Source organism: Phyllobates terribilis, unplaced genomic scaffold (genome assembly GCF_046119375.1).
Source record: "Phyllobates terribilis strain yellow unplaced genomic scaffold, ASM4611937v1 Scaffold_4__5_contigs__length_816908805, whole genome shotgun sequence".
In the NCBI taxonomy this organism is placed as follows: domain Eukaryota; kingdom Metazoa; phylum Chordata; class Amphibia; order Anura; family Dendrobatidae; genus Phyllobates; species Phyllobates terribilis.
Genome location: NW_027362764.1, coordinates 53,556,531 through 53,574,858, shown reverse-complemented (window position 1 = coordinate 53,574,858; position 18,328 = coordinate 53,556,531). Strand labels below are relative to the sequence as shown.

Here is an 18,328-nt window from a genome sequence, read left to right as displayed (position 1 = left end):
AGTTGCTGCAGTTCTCTGCACTTCCGGCTGGTTGGGAGTGGTACTCTGCAGGGAGAACTTAGAAGGGTTCACTGGACTATACCAGCATGACACATCTTTCATTCTCAGGATTGCAGGGTTCATAGAAGTGAGATCTACCATAAAGTGATGGCATAACCATAATTCATCAATTTATCAAGTCAAAAAATCATTATCGACTTTGTATAATGCAGGAATTTATATACTTACGGGCAAATGTATTCCTTTACCTCATTAGTTTGAATACAACGATGAAGGTGTCACTCCCAAGGATATGGCCACTCAACTCGCCTTCATGCGTCTGCTGGCAAACCATGCCTCCCAGAACATCACCTACCACTGCAAGAACAGCATTGCCTACATGGATGGAGAGACCGGCAACCTGAAAAAGGCCGTCATTCTGCAAGGATCCAACGATGTCGAACTCAGAGCCGAGGGTAACAGCAGATTCACTTTCAGCGTTCTTGAAGACGGCTGCACGGTAAGTCCACAGAGTTGAGTGGGACAACGCAATTCTTGTTGGTTTCCATTGTGGCACTACATCCTTCCACAATGGAACCATATATTTAATGGATGCCAACTCCACATGTCCTTCCTTTACGAGAGTGGTGGGTAAACGGCAAGTCTAGGTCCATGTGGAGCTCTTGGGTGCTCCCCCTTCTGCCACCACTATTTGCAATGAAGACGTTAGCAAAAAGATTCTCAGACTAGTCAAGTGGTCAAACGAGAGTCCTGCGAACCTCCTACTATCTTTCAGCATCCCTGGCCCCTCTTTTGTGTAGCAGGCTTGACACAATGTCAATGCCTGCATAGCACCATAACGCAATGTTATCGTGGAGCCTACTAGTCAGGGGATGTCGGCAGGTAGTAGGACATTTGCAAGGCTCTCATCCACCAGCCTGAGATTAACAATGTGGCTACTGGACCAGGGTCCTACAAATCTAATTGCTCAACTCTAGTCACCATCCATTTTAGGGGAAAATAAAAAAACTGGTCTCCCGAATTTTAAGATTTTGACACATAGCAGTTTTGCACAATTTCCAAAAACCGCACCTTGACTATGACATGTAAATAGACCATGCACATAAGGCCATCTCCTGGAGAGGCTGGGGACACAAGACAATAAATAGAAAGCGGGGCATGCAGATGGAGTCGATGGCCACTTGAGAGATCCAATAAGGTTTTAGGTCGCCCACCGTTGCCAACTATTGTCTAATCTCTATGATCTTCATAGTTGAACACTCAATGGAGTAAACAATCTTCATATAAAAAACAACTGTTTTCCCAAAGTCGATAACAGTGAAGGTTGACACTTTATTGGAGAAGCCAAATTTTTTACGAGGGTGCCTACTCATCAATTGTATCCTTCTATTACAGACACGTACCGGAGATTGGGGCAAGACAGTCATTGAATACAGAACAAACAAACCATCGCGCTTACCCATCCTGGACATTGCACCTTTGGACATTGGTGGTGCCGACCAAGAGTTTGGAATAGACATTGGTCCTGTCTGTTTCAAATAAATGAACAATGTGTTTTTTTAAAAAAAAACTAACTTAAGACACGTTCTCTCTCTTCGCCCCTTTTCTATAAGCTGACATCTTCCAATTCTATGTCGTTATTTTTTTTTACAACATCTACCTGGGTAAATTTTGGGCAAGAGAAGAAATTTTCTTTTTTTATTTTTTGAAAAAAGGAGCATCGTGCAAATAAAATCTGAGGATACGGAAGTCTTTCACGATCGTTAACACCAAGTTGTGATGAAATGAAAAAAAAAAAATGTCAGCTTTTGTAAGATAAAAAAAAAATTTCAAAAAATTGAAATAAAAAACGTGAAAGCTTGCATCTTTGTGGCCTGTCAATATCGACCATGGAGGAAGTTTAAAGCCGAGGCTTCCAATAGGTTTTAGCTACCTCATACTTAACGGTCATGGCTCCAGATGGGTATCCGAAAAGTGGTGCTAGGAGAAGGAAGCGGTCGTACCGAGGTGCTAATTATGGTACTTGAACTAGTGAAACGGTGCTAATAAACATTAACATCCAGTTTTCTGTACCAAGCTGTGTTGTGTTTTTTTTCGGGGGAAGGGGAACGTCTGCATGAAAACCAGGAGAAAAGTGTGGAACATCTTCCCAAACTGGTAAATCAGAGGGTCGCCAAATTTTTTTCAAAAATTATCATCTCGTTGGGGCCTTTGGTGGTGCCATTGTCTCTTGTTTTGATGTGTGAAAAATAAAGCATGTGTAATGTCCGTGACCAAAAGAAAAAAGAGACTGGGGAAAGTTTCTTGCTTATAAAGCCTTGGGGCTTTTGCTTTGGGAGTTTGTGAATGGAGTTAAGAAGGTACTGAGGATGGTTCTGCAACCCACAAAACTTTTGTTTTTTGTTTTTTTTTTTGGTCACACTTCTATATATCATGTTGGACTGTACTAGAAAAGGAAAACAAGTGGATCTGTGGGGGGGGGGGGAGGGGAGAGGGTTAACTTGTCTTGCTTTTCTGCAGCGCCCCCAAAGCAGAAATGAAGTATTACACAGAATCGGCTTCAGTCTAGCTAATAAAAGGGAAACTCCGCTCTTGTATCTCAGTAATTGAGTATTTTAATATGAGCTATCCTGTGAGTATCCTACAAAATAATCACATTGACTAAAAGTAAATTATACAAGATCAGATCAGCCTGGAATCTCATTATTCTTCTGATTAGTGATGGTCTGGTCCCAGGGGGTATCAGAGAGAACACTTCTTAAACGTTGACCATGGCGTCCAAATATTAGAGAAAAGGAAGGGGCTCCCTTTGATTGTTTACCATTGCGACCATGGTCCTAACAATGGCCAGTGGCCATCATTTTTCCTATGTATATACAGTACAGACCAAAAGTTTGGACACACCTTCTCATTTAAAGATTTTTCTGTATTTTCATGACTATGAAAATTGTACATTCACACTGAAGGCATCAAAACTATGAATTAACACATGTGGAATTATATACTTAACAAAAAAGTGTGAAACAACTGAAAATATGTCTTATATTCTAGGTTCTTCAAAGTAGCCACCTTTTGCTTTGATGACTGCTTTGCACACTCTTGGCATTCTCTTGATGAGCTTCAAGAGGTAGTCACCGGAAATGGTTCTCACTTCACAGGTGTGCCCTGCCAGGTTTAATAAGTGGGATTTCTTGCCTTATAAATGGGGTTGGGACCATCAGTTGTGTTCGGCAGAAGTCTGGTGGATACACAGCTGATAGTCCTACTGAATAGACTGTTAGAATTTGTATTATGGCAAGAAAAAAGCAGCTAAGTGTAGAAAAACGAGTGGCCATCATTACTTTAAGAAATGAAGGTCAGTCAGTGCGAAAAATTGGGAAAACTTTAAAAGTGTCCCCAAGTGCAATTGCAAAAACCATCAAGCGCTACAAAGAAACTGGCTCACATGAGGACCGCCCCAGGAAAGGAAGACCAAGAGTCACCTCTGCTTCTGAGGATAAGTTTATCCGAGTCACCAGCCTCAGAAATGGCAGGTTAACAGCAGCTCAGATTAGAGACCAGGTCAATGCCACACACAGCTCTAGCAGCAAACACATCTCTTAAATAGCTGCTAGGAAACCACTGCTAAGGACAGGCAACAAGCAGAAGAGACTTGTTTGGGCTAAAGAACACAAGGAATGGACATTAGACCAGTGGAAATCTGTGCTTTTGTCTGATGAGTCCAAATTTGAGATCTCTGGTTCCAACCACCGTGTCTTTGTGCGACGCAGAAAAGGTGAACGGATGGACTCTACATGCCTGGTTCCCACCGTGAAGCATGGAGGAGGAGGTGTGATGGTGCTTTGCTGGTGACACTGTTGGGGATTTATTCAAAATTGAAGGCATACTGAACCAGCATGGCTACCACAGCATCTTGCAGTGGCATGCTATTCCATCCGGTTTGTTTAGTTGGACCATCATTAATTTTTCAACAGGACAATGACCTCAAACACCTCCAGGCTGTGTAAGGGCTATTTGACCAAGAAGGAGAGTGATGGGGTGCTACGCCAGATGACCTGGCCTCCACAGTCACCAGACCTGAACCCAATCAAGTGCTAAGCATCTCTGGGAACTCCTTCAAGATTGTTGGAAGACCATTTCCGGTGACTACCTCTTGAAGCTCATCAAGAGAATGCCAAGAGTGTGCAAAGCAGTCATCAAAGCTAAAGGTGGCTACTTTGAAGAACCTAGAATATAAGACATATTTTCAGTTGTTTCACACTTTTTTGTTAAGTATATAATTCCACATGTGTTAATTCATAGTTTTGATGCCTTCAGTGTGAATGTACAATTTTCATAGTCATGAAAATACGGAAAAATCTTTAAATGAGAAGGTGTGTCCAAACTTTTGGTCTGTACTGTATATTAGACTATTAATATGACATTGATGGGCATGACTAATCTAAAGCAAATAGAGGTGCCGAGCCTAAAGCCATGTTGTTTGCAACCCTCCTAGGAGGTGCCTTGTAGAAAGTGATCCAAAGAAAGAGAAAATCCAGCTCTAACGAACAAGCAATGTTCTTTATTCAAGTGCATGTAACACAGAGGACGTGAGGTAAAACTTCATGTTTAAAATATCGCTAATGTTGCGCCAACATCCGCATTGACGCGTTTCAGCACACTTAATCATGATGAAAGTGAGCCAAAGAAAGTGGTAACTTCTATGAGCGCTGCTTCAATCAAGGCCCCAAAGGATACGCACACATTTGACAGAAGGCGACAGTGAGGCTATGTTCACACGTTGTGTTTTTTGCTAAATCTTTCAGGATCCCAAAATTCAGCTTTGCTTCCCCCACAGAAGCATGAACAGAGGTCACCAATGCAAGACATACAGGTGCATCTCAGAAAATTAGAATATCATCAAAAAGTTAATTTATTTCAGTTCTTCAAGACAAAAAGTGAAACTCATATTATATAGAGTCATTACACACAGAGGGATCTATTATATATAGAGTCATTACACACAGAGGGATCTATTATATATAGAGTCATTACACACAGAGGGATCTATTATATATAGAGTCATTACACACAGAGGGATCTATTATATAGAGTCATTACACACAGAGGGATCTATTATATAGAGTCATTACACACAGAGGGATCTATTATATAGAGTCATTACACACAGAGGGATCTATTATATAGAGTCATTACACACAGAGGGATCTATTATATAGAGTCATTACACACAGAGGGATCTATTATATAGAGTCATTACACACAGAGGGATCTATTATATAGAGTCATTACACACAGAGATCTATTATATAGAGTCATTACACACAGTGATCTATTATATAGAGTCATTACACACAGTGATCTATTATATAGTCATTACACACAGAGGGATCTATTATATAGAGTCATTACACACAGAGGGATCTATTATATAGAGTCATTACACACAGAGGGATCTATTATATAGTCATTACACACAGAGGGATCTATTATATAGAGTCATTACACAGAGATCTATTATATAGAGTCATTACACACAGAGGGATCTATTATATAGAGTCATTACACAGAGGGATCTATTATATAGAGTCATTACACACAGAGTGATCTATTATATAGAGTCATTACACACAGAGGGATCTATTATATAGAGTCATTGCACACAGAGGGATCTATTATATAGAGTCATTGCATACAGAGGGATCTATTATATAGAGTCATTACACACAGAGTGATCTATTATATAGAGTCATTACACACAGAGTGATCTATTATATAGAGTCATTACACACAGAGGGATCTATTATATAGAGTCATTGCACACAGAGGGATCTATTATATAGAGTCATTGCACACAGAGGGATCTATTATATAGAGTCATTACACACAGAGGGATCTATTATATAGAGTCATTACACACAGAGGGATCTATTATATAGAGTCATTACACACAGAGGGATCTATTATATAGAGTCATTACACACAGAGGGATCTATTATATAGAGTCATTACACACAGAGGGATCTATTATATAGAGTCATTACACACAGAGGGATCTATTATACAGAGTCATTACACACAGAGTGATCTATTATACAGAGTCATTACACACAGAGGGATCTATTATATAGAGTCATTACACACAGAGGGATCTATTATACAGAGTCATTACAAACAGAGTGATCTATTATATAGAGTCATTACACACAGAGGGATCTATTATACAGAGTCATTACAAACAGAGTGATCTATTATATAGAGTCATTACACACAGAGGGATCTATTATACAGAGTCATTACACACAGAGTGATCTATTATATAGAGTCATTACACACAGAGGGATCTATTATATAGAGTCATTACACACAGAGGGATCTATTATATAGAGTCATTACACACAGAGGGATCTATTAAATAGAGTCATTACACACAGAGGGATCTATTTCACGTGTTTATTTCTGTTAATGTTGATGATTATGGCTTACAGCCAATGAAAACACAAGTCAGTCATCATCTCAGTAAATTAAAATAATTAACAAAAAACACCTGCAAAGGCTTCCAAAGCGTTTCAAAAGGTCCCTTAGTCTGTTTCAGTAGGCTCATGGGGAAAACTGCCGACTTGATAGATGTCCAGAAGGCAGTCATTGACACACTCCACAAGGTCCCAGAGTCTGGAGGAAGAGTGGAGAGGCCACAATCCAAGCTGCTGGAGGTCTAGTGTGAAGTTTCCACAATCAGTGATGGTTTGGGGAGCCATGTCATCTGCTGGTGGAGGTCCACTGTGTTTTATCAAGACCAAAGTCAGCGCAGCCGTCTACCCGGACATTTTACAGCACTTCATGCTTCCCTCTGCTGACAAGCTGTTTGGAGATGGAAATTTCATTCTCCAGCAGGACTTGGCCCCTGTCCACACGGCCAAAAGTACCAATACCTGGTTTACACACAACAGTATCACTGTGCTTGATTGGCAGCAAACTCGCCTGACCTTAACCCCATAGAGAATCTATTATAGAGAGTCTATGGGGTATTGTCAAGAGGAAGATGAGAGACCCCAGACCCAACAATGCAGACGAGCTGAAGGCTGCTATCAAAGCCACCTGGGCTTCCATAACCCCTCAGCAGGGCCACAGGCTGATCGCCTCCATGCCACATTGCTGCATTGATGCAGGAATTGATGCAGAAAAAGCCCGACCAAGTATTGAGTGCATTTACTGAACATACATTTCAGTAGGACATTTTGGATTTTAAAAACATTTTTCAAGCTGTTGTTATAAAGTATTCTAATTTACTGAGATAATGACTTTTGTGTTTTCATTGGCTGTAAGCCATAATCATCAACATTAACAGAAATAAACACGTGAAATAGATCCCTCTGTTTGTAATGACTATATAATATATGAGCTTCACTTTTTGTATTGAAGAACTGAAATAAATTAACTTTTTGATGATATTCTAATTTAATGAGATGCACCTGTATGTGAAACCATAAAACCATTTTTTGGAAAAAGTGCAATTTGATCAAATTATTTAGTGGAAAAGGATTTTAGGTCTGAAAAAATAGTGACTATTCTGAACAAAAAAGTTCATGAAAAAATATACAATTACAAATGTAACAGCGGGGGGGAGGTGAATTGGTCGGGAATAGTTTACCTAAGACATTGGCATAGAGCTGTTTGTAGGACCCAGTTAACTTTCAACTTTGGTCGGCCCTTGAGTGGTCAGGTATTGTTCAATTTCAATTGGTCAGCCAATGTTTACTAATTTAATTCAACTGTACTAATCCTAACTGCCATCTCAGGTGATGAGACCAAGACATTATAGTTTAAACTTGGAGGGGGGGGGCGCGCAGGAAATCCCAAAAATAAATAGGTTTCACATACTGCTGCACCTGATTTTTTCACTAAAACACAGCAATACCCGATACCTGCGTTTTTTGCTGCCTTTTTGCACTTACTCATTACTTTCTATGGGTGATTTCTGAAATCTCATACCTTTTGCTGGTATTGTAAAAAGCAGCTTTTAATTTGCATAAAAAAAACCGCAACAAAAACGCAACTTGTGAACACAGCCTAATGGTAGCTTTATTAACCACAATCCGGATAAACAAAAAAATTCTCAATCGGGGGCAGAGAGCGTGTCGCTGCCAGTCCTTTTGTGTATTTTCTGGGGCAATGGAGCGATAAGTTGGCAGTATGAACCAAAAAAAAAAACAAGATGGAATTGCCCCCGCACAAAAAAAAAAAAAAATTAATAAATTTGGTGACCCATCTCTATGCCGCAGCTTTAGCCCTTGGTCTTGCTCCTTTTTATTGGTGATATTTAAGGAGTAGTCCGTGCACCACCACCGATCAGCTGTCATTTCCAGTGTGACGAGGACTGGGAGCAGGAAGAACAGACCATAGGAGAGGAGGTTCAGTGCCGAAACTGGGAATGGTGAGGAAGCTCCCAAAGAGGTGGGATATCATATAAAAATAAATTCCCTGTAACACCCCCTTTACTCCTTCCTCGTGGGTGGTCCTTAGATAGAAAATCAATTATCTCTGTTATTGTTTTGTCTTGCTTGATACTTTTCAGTCCCATCTTACAGTTCTGCTCCGACGGGGAGTTTCGATTATGCACTTTGCTCAATTGTTCTCTCTTTATGATATTATGATCCATAAAAGTATTTTTTTTACACCGAAAATTAAAAATAAAAAAAGACACAAGATGGAAGTTAAATTGGATTTATTTCCCCCTCATTCCCCCCCACCCCCGATACTTAATATACACTTCATAAAGATAAATTAAATAAAGAATCCCGGCAATCAGGGTGTAAACACGTGCACACGTATAAATAACAGAAAACATAAGAACGTCCTACATAAAAGCTCATTCACAACAGGCCGTGACCCCACAATAGTATTGCAGTAGGAAAAAAAAAACCTTAAAGTACCAAAAGTCATCATCCTCAGACAGCAGCTGTGGACCCGCAACACCCAAAGACTTCAATATAAGATTAAAAACAGGAAAAAAAATAAAAAAGGGACTGCTTTTTTCCCCCTATAATCAGTGCCACTCTTTTCCATAGGAGTACAGCTTAGCCCCATTTCGTTGGGCAAGAATAGGGCCATTATTGAGGGGGAAAATAAATTAAAAAAAAAGGCCTTTCTTCTCTTGAAAACTCAATTATTGCTATAAATATTCTCCTAACACACTTTACGCTCAACCAATATATACGGTATAAAAATTTTGGAAAGTTTGACATGGTCTGAAAGAATCCAGGGTGACATTTAGACAGAATAGTGACTTACTTAAAGGAGTATCTCTGCTTACAAAAATTATTTCCCATGCGATGAATAGGTGATAATTGTTAAATTGGTTTGGGTCCGACTAGCAGGAGTTATGTTCCTGCAGGCTATGCTGCATTTAAAGGGATTCGGTCATCATATGAAGTAATGGTACGGCTGGATAGGCGCATCACTCCCAATAAAAAGGATACTTTTCTTGTTGAGATCCGAAGTGCCAGTCATGAGAAATCCTTTCTAGAAGTCATATGAAAATTGGGCAGGAAGTGCACTGGGGGGGGGGGGGTGTCTATGCACTTGGACTACTTCCTGTAAATGCACTGACACGCCCCCTAGATTTGCATATGGCTTCTACACTAGATTTCTCATAACTGGCAGGTCGGATCTGAACATAAGATATATCGTTTTAATGGGCAGACCAGCAGCTACACAGCCGTACAACTACTTCTTTAAAAACTTGCTGTTCATAGATAAATTATGGAGAGCAGCACGGTACATGGCCGACGTCTCCTTCTTTCAACTCCTCCTGACCATGGTCTTTCGGCCAGGGAAGAACGGGGGACATTGGTCTCCCATCCTGGCGACTGGTGGGATTACCAGTATAGGCTCACACTAGAGATGAGCATAAAGATTTGGTGTGTCCCGGTCCAATGTACATGTCGGCATACATGGCAAACAAACCAGAGGTTTGTGAACATCGACCAACACTTGAATGCCGGCATCTCGGCCACCACTGGTGTTTGCTTTAGGCCTGATGTTGCGGGGGGCCTTGTAAACGACAGAGGCGCCCATTGTTTCTCAGCATTTGAGTGCACCAGGGTTCTGCAAACCTATAGCCTATGATGGTATTTTTATAAACTGGAATACCCCTTTAACACAACATCTGAAATTCTGACAGTTACAAAACCATACCCAGAAGACCTTGTGGATTTAAAGGGCTTGTACAAGATTTAAAAAACATTGCTGCTTTCGGCAATAAAAACAAATAAAAAAAAAAAAAACACAGCGCCACCCCTTTCCACAGGCTGTGCCCAGTAATGCAACTCAGCCCCATTTAATTCAAAAGAGTTCCAATACCAGACTCAACACATGGACTGCTTCAGAAAAAGAGCGGCCATGTTTTTTTCTAAGTCTGAACAATCCCTTTAAAGAAATCTGACTGTATTATGTAATGAAGTCTGCAGTAAATCTACAATGTGAATATCCCGTCCTAAAAGCACAGCGCAGACTACGTCTAGACATTGCGTTTTAGTGCAATAATCCCACCATGTGTGTACGTAGCCTGAATGGGAGAAAAAAATAATAAAAACAATTTTTATTTTAATAAATAAAATGTAAAAAAAAAAAAAAAAGACTTTAAAATATATACATCTCATCTCTAACCGGCTAATCACTCACAGTCACTCAAAACTTCAAATCAATGCCCAGAGAATGAAAGAGATAAAATAATTAACCCCCGCACCGGTAAAGGAGTGTATTACAAATGTATAGGAAAGTCCCGGTTATCAAGAATTCCTGATACTGGCTGGGACCCGGACCATGCACGGTGCCTAGGAGGACCTGTGCAGGTTGCAAATCAAGCCCCGCAGCATCCGGCCCCGCAGGGTGTGCACATCCGGGACATCTATGGCAGACATTATATGCCATTTATGTCCGATAGGTGTTTCGCCGCTGTGACCCGCATCTCTCGAGAACAGGGACCCCATTGCTCGCTCACATGGAACAGAGAGGAGGCCGCACATGAGCACGATCTACGTGTGCCCAAATACAATGTACAAAACATTTTGGCTAACTTTGTGAATAGAATACACAGACAGTATTATACTCCAGAGCTGCATTCATAATTCTGTTTGTTAACACTGGAAACAGCCGACGCGTTTAACTTCATTGAGCTCCTCTGGAGTGGATCAATAAGGGAAAAAAAAAAAGGTGCTTTTACATCAAGCTGGTATAATTCTGCTTGCATGTGACAAATTATAGTAGGAACCTATACGTAGGCGCTGAACCAGCAATCAATACTAGGAAAATCGAGTCCTTAATTATGCAGAATTGCGCATACAGCTCTGGAGTACAAAGGAAGAATATACAATAATACAAATGAGTCTCTATAGTGCCCCTCGCTGAACTCTTTACGGTCATGTGAATTAGTCCCAAGAATATTAACCAAAACCAGAGAGTGGTTTCTGGTTGATCTAGAGGGTAACTACCTATAGGTGGCACGACAGAGTTCCTCCTTCTGGAGACGAGTTAATTTGCATATCTTTTTCCCCAGGGAGCACTGCATGGCCTGTCTCATTGTAATCTCCCATCCCTTGTGATGTTTTTGCAAGTCATGTGATGAGTAATATAGAAGGTTAAATTGCCTGGTGAACTCTTCTCCATTAACTGTTTTCCTGGCCTGTAAGACCTCCTATGTCAGCGGGCGGTCTCCACAAGGAGGAGAATTACCCTCGAGAAAAAATAAATAAATAATGTAACGTTGAAGTCATCGGCTTCGTATGTGGATCTGCTCTGTGGGCACGCTGTACGTTTCTCTTCTGCTGCTGGGCTAAGGGGCGCTACCTTAAATACAGGCTCAAAAAAATATATACATCTCGCCCCCTCCTTATAAATTACACATCTCAGATAACTGCACAAAAAAAATAAAAAAAAGCTTTATCAGTCCGGCATCCTTCCCCCCGCACGCGGAGGGTCAGCTGCTCCACCCCCTTACCCCCGCGCGAGGAGGGTCAGCTGCTCCACCCCCTTACCCCCGCGCGCGGCAGGTCAGCTGCTCCACCCCCTTACCCCCGCGCGCGGCAGGTCAGCTGCTCCACCCCCTTACCCCCGCGCGCGGCAGGTCAGCTGCTCCACCCCCTTACCCCCGCGCGCGGCAGGTCAGCTGCTCCACCCCCTTACCCCCGCGCGGCAGGTCAGCTGCTCCACCCCCTTACCCCCGCGCGGCAGGTCAGCTGCTCCACCCCCTTACCCCCGCGCGGCAGGTCAGCTGCTCCACCCCCTTACCCCCGCGCGGCAGGTCAGCTGCTCCACCCCCTTACCCCCGCGCGGCAGGTCAGCTGCTCCACCCCCTTACCCCCGCGCGGCAGGTCAGCTGCTCCACCCCTTCACAGCTTCAGTGGTCAGTAATGCTTTTCAAGCTTTTGCCCCCAACATCTATAGTGAATGCAAAAAAGCAGAGGTACAGGACAGCACCTTAGCGGCCGCCCCCTGTATCGAAATATGTAAACTGAAGGTATTCTTATTAAATTAAAAAAAAGTTTCTTCTGTACAGAGTTTTTTAGTTTTGTTTCCTTCACTCTTCTATATCCATACCTATCCTGCTTTCCTTAGGTCAGCGGTCTTTCTGCTGTTGTGATACCACTACTTCCCGCATGGCCGGAGTAGTAGTCTTGCAACAGCAAGGACAGCGACTGCAGGCTGCTCCTGTACAAGACGAGGTCCATGTGTCCTCAGATGCTGCGTGATATTAGGTAGACGCGTTTCCTGGAATCTTTGTGACAGTCTAGGCCCCGCCGTCCGGCTAATGTTGGACAGAGGATAGAAAGAGGAGTATAAAAAAGAAGCTGGTGATGCAGAGTAACCTCTTGGTAAGTGCAGACGTGTCTTTCGGAACGGCGATCTGGGCCAGGTCGTTGGTTATGTGGGAGATTTCATGCGCCACGCACACGAATATGAACGTGCTAATGATGATGTTCAGCATGGGGTTCCCAGGGAGGAGGACCAGGATCCCCTTTGTGTCAGCCGCCAGCCAAATGTGATACTGACAGATGAATAGCTGGAAGATAAAACGTAGAGGTGTTATATGCACCCAAAATATCCCTGATGGCATAGATGAAGTATGGAGAGTTCTTCTTAGAGCAGGGCTGGAGGACTGAAGCAAGAGACGGCAAGTAGCTCCTCAGGGGCGTGACAAGCTTTTGCTCATACTCCACCCTCGCAGGCCGTGCACAATAGCTCCACACTGTTTTGACTTTTTTTTTTTTTTAAATTGAGAAAAAATGATCCATATCACATGTCTGAGAGTTGCAAAAGTATGTGACCCTTTAGGATTAGCAGCTAACGTTAAATTAGTAACCCCGCGCACAACCCAGCAGACACGGCGGGGACCACAGCGCCGAGTCACGCCTCACTTGTCGTGACATCAGCGCGGGGTCACGTGATGCCTGTGACCAGCCACCAATAGCGCCGCTCACAGGCATTATCTGCAACGGAAGGTATTTACAAAAAGTCTTAGGGGCCCAGGGAGGATACATTGGGGGGGGGTAATCTAAAGTAGTGCACAACTTCTTTAAAGATCATTATTACTCTCGTCGGAAGTGGTCGACCAACAAAGATCACTCCAAGAGCAAAGCGTATAATATTCTGCAAGGTCACAAAGGTAGCATCTAAGCAACTAAAGGCCTCTCATAACAGATGAAGCCGTTTTGTAGGCAGGAATGGGCTAAAATTTCTCCAAGCCGATGAGCAGGACTAATCAACACTTACTGGAAAAGTTTACATAAAGTTATTGCAGAGGTTCACATATTTTTGCCACTCACAGAAATGTCAGTGAGTGAAAACAGACTTGTTGGCATCCAGAGACTATAAGCCTGTTCGGACCTCACAGATGATGGGGCCGAGAGATCTATTAAGGATCCGTACTCAGACTTCTTCAAAACAGCGCTATACCTTCCGTCAAAAGTACAGTCTCCCTAAGAGAAGGAGAAGACCAATAATGTGAATAAAGACTAATCACCCAAGCGACACTACGTACCTCCAAAGAAATTCTGCCAAACCAGGCAAAGAAGGAGCTGTACACGGAGCGGGCGTACCCGGGAATGTTCCTTATGAGGACGAAAGCTAAAATCTGCAAAGCAAGAGAGAGACGTCAATTCTCAATGTTAAGCCTTTCAGTCCAGCCTGGTTCTCTATGCACTCACTTCCTGCTTTCTATACCCCCACAGTCAACCTGTACAAGTAAAGCTGCAGTGTAAAGCATGAAGGATGGCTAGAAATGCCTCTTTTTATGCCTCAGAGGTCAAATTGGGTGGATGGGTGGGGGAAGAGCTTTTTTAAATGCTCTTATGGAAGCGATAAAGATCTGTCTGATAGACTTGTAACACATTAAGGTTGTATCCACCACCTGCAGACATGATAAGAACAGTCGGTACCTGTACAACAGAAATGGACGGGTGCATCTCGTTGCATTCGGTCTTGTTTTTACAACTGCTGGCCCATATAGAATAGGTCTGAGGAAAGAAGAAGGACATCGGTTACTAACCCATTAAAAAAGCAGCAATTCTTAGTCTTCGCGCTTCTGATTCTTCCACGAGTCAACTTTAATTTTTCACTAGAAGACCATTTTGTGTCACAGGTAACATACACCATGGCAGGACTAATCACAGCAACAAGACACAAGGTAGTTATACTGCATCAGCAAGGTCTCTTCCAAGTAAAACTTTCAAAGCAGACTGGGGTTTCTAGATGTGCTGTTCAATCTCTTCTAAAGAAGCAGCAAGAAATGGACAAAGTTGATAATACACAGTGATCTGCCAAGGAAACTTAAGCCCCCGTCACACTAAGCGAGATCGCTAGCGAGATCGCTGCTGAGTCACAAGTTTTGTGACGCAACAGCGACCTCCGTAGCGATCTCGCTGCGTTTGACACTTAGCAGCGACCAGGCCCCTGCTGTGAGATCGCTGGTCGTGTCGGAATGGTCTGGACATTTCTTTGATCATTGAGGTGCCGCTGGGTAGCATGCATCAGTGTGTTTGACACCTTACCAACGACCTTGTTGACGACTGAGACACAGAAACACATAGGCGTGCATCGTTATACAGATAGTTACGGGTCACTGCATCGCTGCTGCGTAGTTGGGAAGATCTGTCTGTTTGACATCTCACCAGCGACCACATAGCGACGCAGCAACGATCCCTGACAGGTCGTATCGTTGTCGGGATCGCTGTAGCGTCGCTTAGTGTGACAGGGCCTTAAGTGCAGCAGATGAAGGACACATCATGCTTTACTGCTCTTCGAAATCAATGTCCAGCAGCGGCATCAATTCAGAACTGTTCCTGGTCATATCTGTGCATTTTAAAGAGCGCCCCTGTGAACTTGCAACTCAAACAATACATACAAAACGATTACTAAAGCCCCTTACTACCACACACATTTTGGATAAGGACTGAAGAGGAAATTGAGCGACCCACAAATTGCCAGTTTCATCTATACATATAATGGTACTAGTAAATGTGGTGATTTTAGCGACTACTTAACATATGCAATCTTTAGTCGTTTAATGTTGCATAAGTGTCATTCAGTACTCAGACGTGATGTGTGTTTTTCCAGCATTTAAATTATTTACTTCTTTAAGCATTTTGTTAATTGATAAAAATAAACTGTTAATAATTCTATTTTTTAAAGCTTCTTATTCTGCAAAAGTTGTAGGCAGGTGTGTACTGCACAGATATATATATATATATATACACACACACATACACACACACATGCACACACGTACAGTACAGCCAAAAAGTTTGGACACACCTTCTCATTTAAAGATTTTTCTGTATTTTCATGACTATGAAAATTGTACATTCACACTGAAGGCATCAAAACTATGAATTAACACATGTGGAATTATATACTTAACAAAAAAGTGTGAAACAACTGAAAATATGTCTTATATTCTAGGTTCTTCACAGTAGCCACCTTTTGCTTTGATGACTGCTTTGCACACTCTTGGCATTCTCTTGATGACTTCTTTTCTATTCTTTTGATGTTGCATTATTTATGTATTATTTGTACAGGTGTATTGCACCTTTTTTCTTCACTGAATACTCTTTGACATCACTTTAGGGGAGGTGTTTATTCACATTTATTCATATGCCTCTATTGGGTTATCATGTTTGTCATTTATGGGTTGAAAACTACTAAGTCTTTTGTCCTCACAGACAGGTTCTTTTTAAGAGTTTTTATCTGTCTTGTTTTGTGTTTGTTACACAGTATCTATCAATTTTTAGTACGTGTCTTTTTTTTTTTTTTTTTTTTATTGCATATGATTTACATGTAATTTGCTTAGCACTCCATTAAAGGGGTTCTCCAGGCTTGGAGCTCAAGTCTGCAGTCCCTTTATGTGACTGCACACTTATGAGTGTGCGCTGTCAGGATTTTCTGGTGCCAGGTGCGCAAGTATGTAATTTGTACACTTGCGGTCATGTGCCAACTAGATGTAATGCAAGTGTAAGTCTAGTCGGAATGTGTTTGGAAGTATGCAAATTGCATACTTGCTGGTACAAGAAAATGTAGTTACCCTTATTTGTTTTCCATTCCATATTTTTTTATCCCTCACATCCATTCCGGCTCGACATATCTCATAACCGCTAGTACTGGTAATCCAAGTCAATAGTTGGGAAGCCCCCAGTCACCCTCTCCTGTGCCCACCCCACTCCCCAGCGTCTATTGGAGGCAGGTGGAGACAAAGTCCTATCGACTGGCTAATAATAGGGATTCTGTAAGAATCCAGAACCTAGAAGAAGAGCGGATTAGTACTGGGGCAAAACTGACCCGAAACTGACAACAAGGACTAAAAAGGACCCCACGAATGGGTCTGGCATTCAGAAGAAGAATATTTGCATTCTGGTTTATTCAGCGCTACTTTCAGATATTGGAGCAAAGTGAAAAGTACAAGACAACCACTAGGTTTCCGAGATGTTCTGCCTAGGTTCTTAAAGGGGAGTTCCCATCATATAAAGTGAAGGGCTATTGCTCAGATATATCAATAGAATCAGGACTTACCAGAAAAGACACGACGGAGAAGAAGAGTAACACGTTGGAGACTTTGGTGGAAAACAGAGGTTCTCCTTTTCCTTCGAAAAGCACCTGATATTTCTGTAACGCCAGGTAGATGAATGCAAACAGCATGCCATGGAAAACAGCCTGCAAGACAACGTACAGAAGAATCAGCCACGTTAATAAGATCTGCCCTTCTGGACTCTTGGAAAGCTGGATATCCACCCCTCCGAGGGATGTGATAGCAGCCATATTGGTGGTCACGCATCCAACCCAGAAACTATGGATTATAGCTTCAGTGTTTTGATGCTACTATTTTTTGGCCAGAAGACACTGAGTTTGTATAGAAGGAGCTCTAAAATAAAATTTACTCGTTCAGATAGTCAAAGAATTTTTGCATCTTTTCTTCCTGATATTCGGGAGTAATTTTTAGGTTAGAAAAAAAACAGGAGAAATCCAGCACTCTTGCAAATTCACTTCTTCATTTTCAAAGAATAAAACTATAAAAAAAATCCAGCACAAGGAATAGGGAAGAGATTCTCATGCGTTTTGATCATGTTAATCAAAACATCATCTTTATTTTACTTTCATCCTCTCGAAATTTATTATTGCCGATAGTGAGCGATATTGGTGGGTAAATAGAAAAAATACTTGTCAGTTTTTCATATATATTTTTACATTTTTCTATAACCACAAAGGAGAACTGAAACACATTGAAATGTTCTTCCACTTCCCGTAACAATTATTTTTATAAGTTGTATTTTTTTCTTGACAAGGGCAAGTAGCAATTATTTATTTTTTTTCTTGTTTTTTTATATATATTTTTTTTTATTTCACAAGTTGTGCTGCCCATAAGGTCATAAAAGACTTTTAGGGGGAATTTCAACATTTAATTACTTTTTTCCTCATTTTCCCTGTAACTAGTGCTGGTACTTTAGCCCCAGTTAAAGGGACAATTCAGCCTACTGGCTGCATGGCAGAGTGGATCAGGGTCTCCTAAGACCCTTCTGCTATCTCCTTACACCCATCGATCACATGATCGCTCGGTCCGGGGGAGGGAGCGTTGTCAACGCTTTCTATTTACTGTATACACAGCGATCGGGAAGGCAGAGACAATAATAAACCCTCTCTGTCTTCCATATGTGGAGTCTGGCTGTGTCTGACTCCCTGCTCCCCACTGCTCTACTATGCAGAGACATTTTACAATATAGTGCTGACATAATACAGCATTTTGTAAGAAGAAGTTTGGGGGAGGGAGGGGGAAGGTGGTTAA

At 41.9% G+C, this 18,328-nt stretch overlaps 2 protein-coding genes across 2 annotated transcripts in view; one reads left to right on the top strand and one right to left on the bottom strand.

The window, feature by feature from the left end:
• The window catches only part of COL1A2 (collagen type I alpha 2 chain), a 30,772-nt gene extending 28,700 nt beyond the window's left edge, over positions 1–2,072 (top strand). Inside the window, exons 49-50 of the mRNA XM_073677338.1 lie at positions 257–499; positions 1,396–2,072. Coding sequence (XP_073533439.1) covers positions 257–499; positions 1,396–1,542 — 390 coding nt within the window. The 3' untranslated portion in view covers positions 1,543–2,072. The remainder of the gene's footprint in view (positions 1–256; positions 500–1,395) is intronic.
• Positions 2,073–10,214: 8,142 nt separating this feature from the next.
• CASD1 (CAS1 domain containing 1) overlaps positions 10,215–18,328 on the bottom strand; it is a 33,707-nt gene continuing 25,593 nt past the window's right edge. The window contains exons 16-19 of the mRNA XM_073677332.1: positions 17,062–17,202; positions 14,436–14,513; positions 14,039–14,131; positions 10,215–13,060 (exon numbers count right to left, since the gene is read on the bottom strand). Of these exons, the coding sequence (XP_073533433.1) occupies positions 12,806–13,060; positions 14,039–14,131; positions 14,436–14,513; positions 17,062–17,202 (567 nt within the window). The 3' untranslated portion in view covers positions 10,215–12,805. The remainder of the gene's footprint in view (positions 13,061–14,038; positions 14,132–14,435; positions 14,514–17,061; positions 17,203–18,328) is intronic.